Source organism: Mustela erminea, chromosome 1 (assembly GCF_009829155.1).
Source record: "Mustela erminea isolate mMusErm1 chromosome 1, mMusErm1.Pri, whole genome shotgun sequence".
NCBI lineage: Eukaryota > Metazoa > Chordata > Mammalia > Carnivora > Mustelidae > Mustela > Mustela erminea.
The window spans coordinates 40,242,627-40,256,769 of NC_045614.1; the positions used below are offsets into that span (position 1 = coordinate 40,242,627).

The window sequence follows — 14,143 nt, forward strand, 5'->3', positions numbered from 1 at the left end:
ATACTAATGTGGGCTGCACTGAATAAAGAGATGAAGTGACTTCTAAAGTCTTACGGCCAATGGGAGGAAAACATGGAACCTATTTTACAGCTCATGCTTTTCTCTCCCCACTTACATAAAAGGTTGTGAACTTTCAGAGGGTCAGAACTATCCCTGTTACTGGTAAGTGCAGCTCACCAGGAAAGAAATCAGGGAAGGGCAAAATCTACTGAATGTAGCTGAAAATGTCAATTAAAATAAGAGGGAAAAAAAAGTAAGAGCCAATGCATAGTTTTTAAAGTGCTATGTTTGTTTTTAATGATGAAAAATGCTCTTTCAGTTGGCTCTACTAGGTAACTTTGAATTTAATGAAAACTGACTGTGTTCCTAAGGGACTGTGATGGGGCCACACAGGTGCTTATTCACAGGGACCCAAAACTTCAGAGGGGGAAAGAGATTAAGCACTTCAATTATTACAAAAGAGGCAGGCATGAGATGTGCCCATATGTTCTTAAACCAAGTGCTATGGGAACATCCAGGAGGAAGATGAGTGAGTCATTAATTCTTCTTCCTATAGAAAAAGCTCCCTAAAGGGAGGGCTTTTTTCTTTTCTTTTCTTTTCTTTGTGTGTGTGTGTGTGTGTGTGTGTGTGTGTGTTTTCCCACACGGCATGGGTAAAGAAAACTGGTTGTCTAGGTGGCCTGTCTGGGAAAACATAAAATCCAGACCCAGAAACCCGGAGACTGTCACACACCTAACTCTTAGAGGCTACATGACCTCAAGCAAATCCCTTTCTCCGGCAGCCACCCAGGGAGCATCTGTGGCCCTGACCACCGCACTCGAAATTTCCAGGGAAGCTTACAGTGAAGGATGGCAGGGAGCGTTTCTCTCCAGAGAAATAATTTGCCATCTGTCACTCAGAATAAGAATACAGGACCTTCCATTTTGAAAATCTGCGAATATGTGAATATGTTCTATGAGACACTGGTATCACAAGGAAAAATAACTACACAGTATAGAGTACAACTTAGGATTTAACTGTTGCCTGAATTTCATTAACTCAAAGTAAGAAGGACTTTGCTATATCCACATTCCAGCAAGTTTTTGCTAAAGTGAACGTCTGACTGTAAAAAGGAAACTCTGTTTCGTGCTCATGATAATTTAGTACTTGTCTGCTATTTTAAATACAATTTTGGTCTTTATTATTCTAATCAAAAACATCAAGTAGAGATGAAGGAAAATACAGAACTATTTGAAAACATAAAAATAAGAAGCTAGATTTCACTGATAAACTAACTGGGAAAGAAAGACACCAGGTGAAACATGAGGAAGAAATTCATTATGAAAATCAAGAACATTCACTGCTGTATAATTAATTTACAACCAAGACAGTTTGGTAAACACGATACTGGAAAGCTCAAATGTGTTGTGTTTGAAAAATTAAAAATTAAATTAGAAAATTTAATAAAATTCAGGGAAATGAACAAATATGTTATTTCAGGGACAGAAAAATAGCCAGGCTCCACCACAGTTAAAATATAACACACAAAACGAAAATAAGATAGCCTATTTAGGGAAAAGAAAGTTGTGAACAAATCGGTAAAGTCGAAACAATTTTTCCAAAGTAATTAGAAGAGTTCTTGCTGGGTTCCCTCTCCTGTCTCACTTACCAATACACTATATCTCTTTGAAAAAAATGACTGTTATTATAACAATTATTAGGGACCTAGGAATTGCATTTCATTTCCTGCCACTTAAAACCAAGGGAAAAAGGATTTTATGTGCAGGAAGGTGTGCTAATCCCCACATAGACAGGAGGACACACACCCTTCCACTTTAATGCAACACGATCTTCTCTCTAGTTAATAAGGAATGCCACAGAGAAAAGAGGTGCTCACAGAAATGGGATCCTCACACAAACCTCAATGCTCATTACATGTTTATAAAATCCTCACCCTGAAGGGAACAAGAAAAACCCGTACAAATAGTCTACTTCAATTTAATTTTATTATGAAAACAACAGGAAATGGCAGCAGGGTACTTGATAAGCTCAATTAGCAGGAGGATGAAATGAATTGATGACGTGCCATGATGACCTCAGGGGTTAAAGATGCAGTTTTCCATCTGGCGACACAGAGATTGCCACCACAAACACCGCTGCCACCTGCTGCATGGCAGTAGGCATTATGTGAGCAGACCACTGGTTCCTCCATACAAAACACAGAGCCCTAAGTTGTGTCTTATTTCACTCTGCATGTAATTGCTTCCCAATAGAAAACAAAAATAAATTCTACACAGTGGCTCACTCAGAACAGGCACTAGAGGTAAACTAATGCACTCACTGACCAATCGCAGCAATGTGACAATGACCACGACTGTTGCTCTTCTAAGTCCAGAATGACACCGTGCCATCATTTTCCTGAGCACCTAAGAGACACCACCATCCGGAGCTCTATTTGTGTGCTCTCAATTAATTGTCCTCTGCTACCGAAATGAATAACATGGGCAGAGCTGTTGAACCTCTTCACAAAATGAAAGCTCACTGCCTTTTTAAACTCCATAGGGTTCCCTGACGGAGGAGGCGATGGTAAATACTTTGGGCAAAGCTTGCCTATACCACGTTGGTGAGTATTCGGTCCCTTAGATGCATGTTTTAGTTATCAAGAATCATGTTACGAAGCTTTGAATGTTGTCTTTTTTAATACTCTGAAGAATAGAATCTGTAAGCTAGCAGTTAGCCAGTGGGATGACAGCTGATTAGGTCTGTGTCCCATGAGGTTTGCAGAGATGCCCACATGCACACACATATATACATACACACTCACTCACATCCCCACTGTAAGTAATCTGCAGACACAAGTTTGGATACTCAAGGATGGAACCTTGAGATTTCATATTGGATAGTCAAAAACACAGCAATGAATACTCACAACCCTCTGTCTGCATGCCTGTTTTCTAGGCTAGAACCATGTTTCCCAATAAAATTAACTTTTCACCATCTGTACCTCCTCCTGAAGCAAATTTGCAAAGCTCCCCATGTTGATCTTCTTTAAAATGTTTGGTAGCTAGATGGGGTTTCTTTTTCATTACAACTTACCTCCCAGGCTACTTCATTTGCTTCCTCCTGGGTCAAGAGGCATTCCAGAAATGTGAGCATGTAAAATTCATAAGTAACTCAAAACTTACTTGGCTTTCTGAATCCACACACAGTAGTCTGAGATGTAGAGATCATTCAGAATATAAGCGGGGTCGTTTTCCTGAAAAATTTTGTGAACATCCAGTAGACATTTTAAAACTGCACTTTTACCTAAAGACAATTTAAAAAAAAAAAAGAAATCATTCTTGAAAAAAAACCCACATGTGATTATCTTAAACTGAAAAATTCAGACATTGCAAGGTAATATATTTGTAGCAGGTCAAAATCTTAACCATGATTTTAAAATATTTTTAACATTCTTTTTTTGCATGAAATCTTATCAGTTCTATAAAGCCCAAAGCTCTTTATTTTTTCCATTATGAATTATGAACAAATCTTATGCTCTACTTCTATAGCTAATTAATTGTGGTTACTATAAAAACAGTATAAAACACAACTAAGTACATTAAGCAAATAAGAGGAAACTTTTCCCCATGAAATGAATATTTAAATCTACCACAGTTTTAATTATAAAATATTCTTCTAATTTAAGCTTTCAAAACACCATGAAGAAATTATATTCTGGTTTTTAAACTTCTTTATTTTTTATGTCAACATTTTTTGTTAAACAATTATCTGGTACTAACTTAAGTGTTTGCACCTTAAAGAACTGAAGAAAACACAAGACTGAAAACTAAAATATCACAGCACTCACTCAAAAATAAGCTGACAAAATCACTTGGAAAAAAGCCATCAAGTATTAAACTCTCCTTAAATTTAATTACTTCCTCCTGGTTGTTAAATGAACCCAATTTTAATCCCAACAAAAGCCTCCAAAAGAAACCTTGGACAACTCAACAATTCCCTACCTAGGTGTCCCGAACTTCAGGACATTCCCTGAAATGTACTGACTCTTAAGGCAAATTACTACTAAATCTAGAGTAGTGTCACTTCCTTTGATCAGTAAAACAAAGCATTCTCAGTTTAACAGTTTCATTCTTATCTTTACAGTCCCCAAACATAAAAATACTGTATATCACTTTCCTGAAGATCCTGGATGTGCTTTCATCGACATTTCCCACTTGACTTTTAAACAGGATAATAGAATCACGAGCTAGATAATGACATTGCAAGGTGCCAAAACTGTTGCCACTAAAATTTTAACACAATTAACACTAGAAGATACATTTCAAAAGAGCAGGGACTTCTGTTTTATTGATTTTTTTAAAAAAAGATTTTATTTATTTATTTGAGAGAGCAAGCACAGAGGGAGAGGGCAGAGGGAGAAGCAGACTCCCTGATAAGCAGAGAGCCTGACTTGGGACTCTATCCCAGGACCCTGGGATCATGACTTGAGCTCAAGGCAGACGCTTAACCAACCAAGCCATCCTGGCGCCCCATGTTTTAGAACAGAACCTTGCAGCATCAAATTTATAATTTCATTATTTTTTTTTAAAGATTTTATTTATTTATTTGACAGAGAGAAATTACAAGTACACTGAGAGGCAGGCAGAGAGAGAGAGAGAAGGAAGCAGGCTCCCTGCTGAGCAGAGAGCCCGATGCGGGACTCGATCCCAGGACCCTGAGATCATGACCTGAGCCGAAGGCAGCGGCTTAACCCACTGAGCCACCCAGGCGCGAATGGGGGCACCTGGGTGGCTCAGTGGGTTAAGCCTCTGCCTTCGGCTCAGTCATGATCTCAGGATCCTGAGATCAAGCCCCACATCAGGCTCTCTGCTCAGCGGGGAGCCTGCTTTCCCCTCTCTCTCTGCCTGCCTCTCTGCCTATTTGTGATCTCTTTCTCTGTCAAATAAATAAATAAAGTCTTTAAAAAAAAAATGAATGAATGAATGACATAGTGATCGTCTACTTCACACTTTTGCACTTCCTTTCATCCCAGGACCTTATACGGTAGCCCTGAGGATTCCTCCTGGAAACATCCCTCACTGCGGTCCTTTCCTCTCCACTCCTGGTACACTATCCTCATCTGTACTCTCATCATTTCATGCCTTGACTGTCCTCACATTCCAGACTCTCTCCTTCTAATCCCCTGACACCCTTCTGTACGGACTGCTTTCCTCAAGTCCCTGCAGCTGCACAAGCTTTCAAGGTCCTCTCCTCAATTGGCTCCCATACCCAGAGCTGCCTTTTCTTCTCCACTCAACTTAATGGCATCTTACCCTGCCTTCACGGCCTAGCCTAAGACTTCACACTTTAGGAAGCCTGGGCTCACCTCCTTGTCTTTGGAGCTCTCTACTGACTGCTGCAAAGAAACATGGAAACAAAATAGGTGATCCTCCTCAGAGACTTCCCTGCTTATTTCACAGCAGCAGAAGCTAAGGTTCAAGGTAGTAAGATACTCACAGGACCCAAATTCTGAACTGACCAGCTTGTGGCTACCCATATGTTCTTGGCCCATTCTGTCGCCAACACATTTTATTATTCCAGAGTTAGAAATTAAGTTCAAAGCAGGGGCCATGCCTTTTTCAAAAATTTTAACTATGCAGCTTCCTCACATGCAGATGGGAAGAATGCCAATAAAAACCCCATTGCTCAATTGGTTAGAGAAACAAATACTTAGAAGGCCTAAAACTACATTTGGTTAAGTGAAGACCAGAACTGGGACTATCAGTGTGGCCCAGGTTAACTGTATCAAATTACTAGTGTGGACCCCCCCACGGCACGCCTATTTTCATTACGAAGTATGTGATGTTGAAGGCAGAGTTTGATGACAGGAGGCAGGAAATACAATCAAAACTCACAGAAGTGATGAAACCAAGTTAGCCATGTTATCCCAAGAGGGAAAAAAAAAAAGAACTAACTAAAGTGTAGAATTTCTTGAACAGTTTTAATTGCCAAGAGAAGAAAATATCAAGGCAAGCATATGCCAATTTCTTACTTTCTCTCTCTCTCTTTTTTGGGGGACAGGGTTCAAGGAGGAGTTTACTTTTATAACCACCAACTTCAAGTTTTAAAAGTTAATCCTAGGTCTCTACAAAACAACAACCACCACCACCACCAAACAAACAAACAGAAAAAAACACACACACAAAAGTATTTACTTGAAATTTTCACAAGCCTGTGTATAGTGTGACAGCCCAGAATCCTGCACCTCGAGATGCCATGCCTTACCAAAAATGCAGGATTTGGAGCAAGACCTCACAGCAAATAACAGAGTGAAGAAAAAGGGGAGATATACTGGCTTGAAGGACAGTGGGAAAAGGAGCGAAAAGGAGACTTAAAATGGGGTGGGGTTAGGGAACAACAGGAAAAGATCATTTGGTTGGCGCAGGTGGTTCAAGCAGGGAAATGGGGAAGAGGAAGCAGGTTGAGTTGGGAGAAAGTCAGAGAGTATCAAGGGCTGGGGTGACAGGTATATGAAAGATGAGGTATGAAGGCCTGAATGCAGTTGTGGACAGCAGGGATAAGAGGCCCAACTCCAGGGATTTTTATTAAGAAGGGTATGGAAGTAAGGTCACTCATGTGTTTAATGAAAATACAAGGCAACCACTACCTTAATGAAATTACATAGCTTCCCTTAGCAGACATGCCTCGTGTAAGATTGACCCCTTGCTAAAGGCCACAGGCAAATTCACATCTTCACTATCACCAAAGAAAAATAATAATATAAGAAATGTCAAAAATAGGGGCACCTGGGTGGCTCAGTGGGTTAAAGCCTCTGCCTTTGGCTCGGGTCATGATCTCAGGGTCCTGGGATAGAGTCCCGCATCGGGCTCTTTGCTCAGCAGGGAGCCTGCTTCCCTCTCTCTCTGCCTGCCTCTCCATCTACTTATGATTTCTCTCTGTCAAAAAATACATAAAATTTAAAAAAAAAAAAAAAAGAAATGTCAAAAATAATAATTGTTTTAATTTAAAGAGAAGTTACATTGTATTTGTATGTTTTGACTCCTATTTTCTCAAAAAAAAAAAAAGAAGACAAATACACATAGGAAAAAACCCATTTAAATACATTTACACGCAAACAATATTAATGTGTATCTCTGCATTCACTGAAAAGGTACCTAAGTGCCTGATATGTGCCCACCACTGTTTTACATGTGAAATTACAGTTGCTTACTCTTTGTACTTTCCCCTTTTCAAGATTTCCCCACAACAAACATTTATTTGTTTAACAAAAAATTAGACACACACAGCTACACAGCCAACCCTTGAAATATCAGCAAAGTATGCTAAAAAATTTTAATTCATATTTAAATTCTCTTTAAATTGTAGTTTTGAACAACTGAGAAGCAATATTTAGATCAGGTAATTTTAGAAAATCACATGCAAGGCAGTTTTGAAAGGGAAAGTTGTGCGCTCTTGGAAAGCCGTGTTTTCACGGTATGTCTCATTCAAACTATTTTCACAGTATGCTATGTGACAAAAAAAGGTAAGAGATAACTAGGCTACTGGCAGTTGACAATCTAGGAAAATAAGTACATTTAAATCATCCTTTCTCCAACAATGTGTATTGTTACCCCAAGGTCGTACTTGGGTCTCTTTTGTTCCCACTAAATCACCATAGAAGATTATAGCCACAGAGCCAGGAGACTTGTGAGGCACGCAGGTTTTTTTAGTCTCTTTTGTACTGACTGCTCTTTCTCTCAGGTTGTCAACCACTTATCTAACAGCTATCAGCAAAGAAAAAAAACTGGCCTTGCTCCAAGCTGTCACGTGGCCAGTGGCCAGAAGCCTTCGGGACTCAAAGCACCTGGCTCCCGTGGGCCTTTATCCGATTGTGCGCTCAGCACATAGCACATAGGTATAAAAAAAGGCCTAAATCAGAGGACATTTTTCCTGCTCAAAGGCACTGGAGGAAAGTGACCGTTTTCAGCCAGTTCACTGCCTGGTCCAAAGCAGGAAAAAAGAAGGTGTCTTGCACAGTAACCACGGTAACTGTTTTCATTACAGCAATGCCCCAACAGGCATCTCCAAGATGCTAAATCTCCAGAGTTAGGGATTCTCCAGATCGACGCAGTCTTTACTTAAGCCAACTGTAACCATGGAAGAAAGGCTTCGGGGACCCAGATCTCTTGTTCACTCATGAAGGCAGTTTAAAATTAGTATCCTGGTATTATAAGTGACAAGCACCATGAATGTATTACCTCAGGGAAAAAGACTGTACAATAACAACACAGAGAAACATAATGATGACATAAAGAAAAATATGCATGCCGGCAACAAGCAGGTGGGCAGTAAGCAGTATTTAACACATTCTCTGGCTACACCTTCTCCAGCTTTCCTTTAAAGAGAAAGCAAACTGGGGAACGTGGTGGCTCAGTCAGTTAAGCATCTAACTTTTGATCTCAGCTCCCATCTTGATCTCAGGGTTGTGAGTTCAAGTGCCCACACTGGGTGTCATGCTAGGCATGGAGCCTACTTTAAAAAAAAGAAAGAGGGGTTCCTGGGTGGCTCAGAGGGTTAAGCCTCTGCCTTCGGCTCAGGTCATGATCTCAGGGTCTTGGGATTGAGCCCCACATCGGGCTCTCTGCTCAGCAGGGAGCCTGCTTCCTCCTCTCTCTCTCTGCCTGCCTCTCTGCCTACTTGTGATCTGTCAAATAAATAAATAAAATCTTTAAAAAAAAAGAGAGAGAGTGACAGAAGGAAAACTAATACCACATCTGTCCTGTTCTGGACAGATGTGGCATTTCAGGCTAATAGATCTCAAAACAGAGACAAGACTGAGCTACTGTAAATCAGAATCCACTGGCGATTTGAAATCTTCCTAGCAGGTCAGGTTTGGCTATAATGTCTTACTGACAGACCAGCTGATGGTTGGAAGCACTTAAAAAATAGCTCCCCTCACTAAGAAATGATCAGAATGGTGGATTTTATTTTATTTTATTTTTTGGCCAGCAAAAAGAAAAATAATATAAATTGCTAACTATATAATAAGAGCTAAATTTCTTTTCAAGTTCTGATACATTATAGCTGCCATGTGGCTGTGGTTTTCTGGGTATCTAGTTTTAGTTGTGAGCTATGTAAGACAAAGCACCAAAAGGAGTAAAGGAGAAAGAAGTGGTTATTTAGAATACTTGAAAGAAAGCACTGCTTGATCTTTATTTATAAAATCAACTCAAAATAAAAGCCAACACTGCTATCATTTTAAGATGATAGATACTGGTTAGATTTCTGGGATTCTGATGAGACCACATTATCAGAAGGGATAACTTGAATTACTTCTAACATTAATTTTCATAAATTACTGACCATAAAAATGGAAGGGTAATTGTGTCAAATTAATCAAAATTAAGAGAATCAAAGTCAATACCAGGCCCTGTTAGAAAGTAGCTTAAAGTCAAGTCCCTAACAATTAACACAAACATACATTAAACTCGGCTTTATGAATACTTCTCAAAGTATTTGAGAACAAATATTTCACTGTTTTATTCTCAAACTCCTCATACGGTTATTTAGGCCCTTACATTTCAGAGTTATAATATTAAACACATATGAAGCAGTAAGAGTTGCTATTTTGAGCGCAAATTTATGATCCAGTATCCATTTTTGAACATTTTTAGTTATTAGAATTACATACTTTATTATTATAGCCACAAACAAAATTAACAGAAAGCAAACATAAACTTTGTAGATGTTCCCTTTGTGTGGAATGCATAACTGCAAGTCCAAACAAACTTTGTAGATGTTCCCTATGCGTGGAATGCATAATCCCAAATCCAAACCTAATTCACCATCAAGTCTCAAATCAGGCGGTACTGCTTCTAGAAACGGGCTTCCAATGTTCCCTCCAGCTAATTTGGGTTCTTTCACAATGCCTGGCACACCCATCTAATATGGGAGTTAGCAGTTACTCACTTGCTCTGCATCAAGTACCTTCCACACATTAAATCATTTAACCCCATCAATTAGGTACTTCCTGGTTTCATAAACGAGAAAAGTGAGGTTCAAGGATATGGAGTTGGCCTAGATTACAGCTATGGAGCAATAGTCAGGACTTGAAAATAAGTCCTTCTGCCTCCCAGTCACTATATAATAAATACTGTGTCAATATTTATCACTGGTGTGGCAAACTCCTGGACAGGAAAGAACATGGCAGCTTTTCACCTTTCTTCCCTCATCTAGAACAATGTCTAGCAAACTGTAGGACCCTTTTCAGTAAGGCTGGTTGTTAATATAGTCTGGAGTACATAAAGCATAAGTTCAGAAACACTTGGTCAAATTGCTCAGCTAGTGTCTAGTTATAACACCTATGTGATCTATAGATTTACCTTGTGCCAAGACAAATGTGGAATATCCCATTTGTTTGTGCCTCCTTATTATGTCTATTTCCTGACACGAAAGAATGCAATTATGCCAACTTTCTTACAACACTATACCATCAAAAGTTCAAATAATGGATTTAACCCAAGGCTGCCTTTTCCCTTTCCTGCTCTAGCAATTCCTGCAAGGTTTGCTGGTTCAGAAGGACAGCCTTGACATTAACTCCATTTGCCTTAAAGTCACCTGTCAAAGTAGTGGTTCCTTCAGTCTAGAAATATGTTGCAGGATGTCATCAAAACTGCAATAATGGTAGCATAACTAATTTCAATTTCTTTTGAAGAGCTGGGCATCTAAATTCAAGACAGAACATTTAAAAAAAAAATAAGATAAACCCACCTATATAATAAGCACAAAGGTAGAAAGGTTAAGAAACTAAAGAGTCATGGAAAACAGCTCTGGAAACAATTGTAACCTAAACCTAAATTGTGGAAAGAAAAAAAAAAAAAAAACAGAACGGGTTTCTGGGTGGCTCAGTTGGTTAAGCATCCAACTCTTGATGTCAGTTCAGCTCTTGATCTCGGGGTTGCAAATTCAAGCCTCACACTGGGTTCTATGCTGGGTGTGGAGCCTACTTTTAAAAACAATAAATAAATAAATAAAATCGTATTTAAAATTTTGTAATTCTACAGGTAAAATTTACTTCAACTGTTCCACTATGAATACAGACTGTATCTCAATACCTGGTAGCTCAACTTCAAATAAATTTATCTTGATGTTGTTTTAACTGAAACTATGAGACCGTTTTTCCAATAGTTATTACTTAATATTCACAGTTCTGAATCATTCTTTGGATTTAGTTTAGTTTCAAACTGGACAAACTAAAATTGTACATGAAGTCAGAAAGAAGAAATATATAGGAGGAAAGACAACTGGATTCCTCAAACGGCTCATAAAAGGAAAAAAATCAACCCAGTCCAACCAGCCTTATGAGCCCCTTCCAGCGCTTTGATATACTGATGAGGATGCCAAGGGAGAACAACCAGCCCTTTCAAAATCCTCCCTGTATTACAGTGAGTGCACGTTCACTGCTAAATGGTGTGCACATCAATAAAACGAAGTTATGCTTCTTTACATTTTAATCAATGCATAGTAAATATAATTTAGTAAAAATGATTGCATATCCACATCTACATGGAAGTTTATTGTGCATTAAAAGGTTATATGAGAATTTTTTTAAAGATTTTTTTATTTGGGAGAGAGAGAGAGAGCACACAGAGGTAGAGTGGGAGAGAGAAGCAGACTCCCCGCTGAGAGAGAGCCCGATGTGGGGCTCAATCTCAGGACCCTGAGATATGACCTGAGCTGAAGGTAGACGCTTAACCACCTGAGCCACCCAGGTGCCCTAAGAATTTTGATTATGAAATTAAGATCTTAGAATTCTGGTCCCAAATTCTTTTTTTTTTTTTTTAAGGTTATTTATTTATTTGACAAAGAGAGAGATCACAAATAGGCAGAGAGACAGGCAGAGAGAAAAGGGGGAAGCAGGCTCCCCGCTGAGCAGAGAGCCCAATGCGGGGCTCGATCCCAGGGCCCTGAGACCATGACCTAAGCTGAAGGCAGAGGCTTAACCCACTGAGCCGCCTAGGTGCCCCTGGTCCCAATTTCTAAAAGAATAAAGAAAGATCATTAAAAAGTCACATATACATAATCTTTGTGCAGTTCTGGTTAATTTCTCTGCAATGTAAAAATGATAACAAGTGTTCTGTGTGGATACAAGTGTTCTGTGTGGAACAGTTACACAGCCCATGGTCAGTCATGGGGGTCGTGGGTCTGCTTGCTCCTGGTATTTGATACTTAATCTGAATATGTTTCCATGTGTCAAAAGAGGAGAGAATTCTTAAGAACTGCTATGGGAAGGAAATGAGCCAATGACCATGTAAACTTTACAGATGACAAGGGAAGAAGGACAAGAAGCGAGATAGGATCAAGGGTCCCAGGTGCTTCTCCCTTGCTACCTGAGAAACATCTGCCCCCATACTTCTTCCTTCTCCACACCACTGCAAGCACTCCTGTTCAGACCATATTACCTGCCCCTAAACTACTTGGCTTCAGGTAAGAATCGTAGTCTCCTCTCTTGTCTGTACCACTAATCTCACTCCCCTTCAGTGACTCTATCCTCTGTGTTGCTGCTGGATGCATCTGACTTTGTGGGTCCATCACAGACCAACACCACGCTCTGCAGTGGTCCCTCAGTGCATAAGGCCCAGTCTCTTCAGCAAGGCACTGCAGACTCTCCACAATCCTGCCCCAATACACCATTCACACCTCTTCCCCACAGTCCCCCTCCACAACCAAGCCTTCCAGACAAACTAGAGTACTGGCCATTTCTTGGACCTAACTCTTACTTTCCTCTACCTGCTTTCCTTACCTTCTACTTTCTCATGGAGTACCTTCCTTAATTTCTTTTCTAAGCCCTACACATTCTTTAAGTAGTAACTACCATGAAGCCTCCTTCATTAGGCCAGTGCTGTTTGCTTCTTCCATATCGAGCCCTCCCTTCTACTCAAAAGCACCCTGCTGGTGTCACAAACAGGTATGGTACTAGAATCCTGCGCCTCATCCCCTCTACCCTGACCAGATTCTGGCTGACAAGAGCAACACAGGTAAGTGGAAAGAAAAATAAGGGTTCCACCTTGTTTTTGTTTTTTAAGGTTCCTGGGCATAGTTACTTAGGTAATGCAAGATATGTCCTACCTCCTTCTGCTACTCCTGAAACACACAAGGTAGAGACTCAGCCTCAAGCTGGGACTGAAAGAGCAGAGGTCTGGTGCAAGCCCTCAATGCAGCTGGAAACTGGCAGGGGCAAGAGGGTGTGAGAAAAACTGGCTGGCACTGGGAGTGCTTGAGAGTCAAAATGGAAAAAACTTAGGGTCCACACAGGTGGACTTGTGCACTCAGCCATGCCATTGCTCTTAGGGTTTTAATTATAACCTCTACTTCATTGTTAATTCTTCCACTTTTGAAAAATTTTTTCTTAAAGATCATTGCTTTCTCATTCTTTGCAAATTCCCCAAAATGGCAATGCTACAGATCCACATGGCATCAACAGGCTACAGATGGGGGCATGTATGTCTCCAGCTCACACAGGCCTCATTACTCCCCACTGTCTTAAACCCTGCCATTGTCGCTCCCTCATCCATTTGGAAAAGTAGGCATCTCAGTTCACTTCCCCTAATGCTGAGAGTCCCACTCTTATGGCTACCGGCTAGACCAGCTACATTTCACCCTACGGGGAGGAGAGGAAAAAGCTGAAATGATCCCCTTCAACACTGGCCAGTATTTAGGACAGAAGGCAGCAAAAGACCTCTGCTCACTCTTGAAAATCTCTCTTCCAACCTTCTAGATAACATATATCTAGAGCAAGGGTAGACACATTTTTTTCTGTAAAGATCCAGAGAATATGTATTTCGGCTCTGCAGACTACATAATATGATTCAACTGCTCAACTCAGTCATCATATCCCAAAAGTAGCCATAAACAATATGTAAGTGAACTAGCATGAATGTAATCCAATAAAGCTTTATTTGTGGGCATTAAAATCTGAATTTCATATAATTTACATTGTGTCATCAAACACTATTTTGATTTTTTTTTGTTCAACATTTAAAGACGTAAAAAGCATTTTTGGCCCAGATGCATTTGGATTTGGCCTGTGAGTCCAGTTATTTTCCTAAGGGACTTCCTCCTTTGTATCTTATATTCATATTTTGAATCTTTCCTTTGTCTTACCATTACTGTTATATAATA

At 39.9% G+C, this 14,143-nt stretch overlaps 1 protein-coding gene across 2 annotated transcripts in view; it reads right to left on the bottom strand.

Moving 5' to 3' along the window:
* The window catches only part of SHQ1 (SHQ1, H/ACA ribonucleoprotein assembly factor), a 101,214-nt gene that overhangs the window by 39,318 nt on the left and 47,753 nt on the right, over positions 1–14,143 (bottom strand). For both annotated transcript variants that reach the window (XM_032325059.1, XM_032325048.1), the window contains one exon: positions 3,166–3,286. In XM_032325059.1, the coding sequence (XP_032180950.1) occupies positions 3,166–3,286 (121 nt within the window). The remainder of the gene's footprint in view (positions 1–3,165; positions 3,287–14,143) is intronic.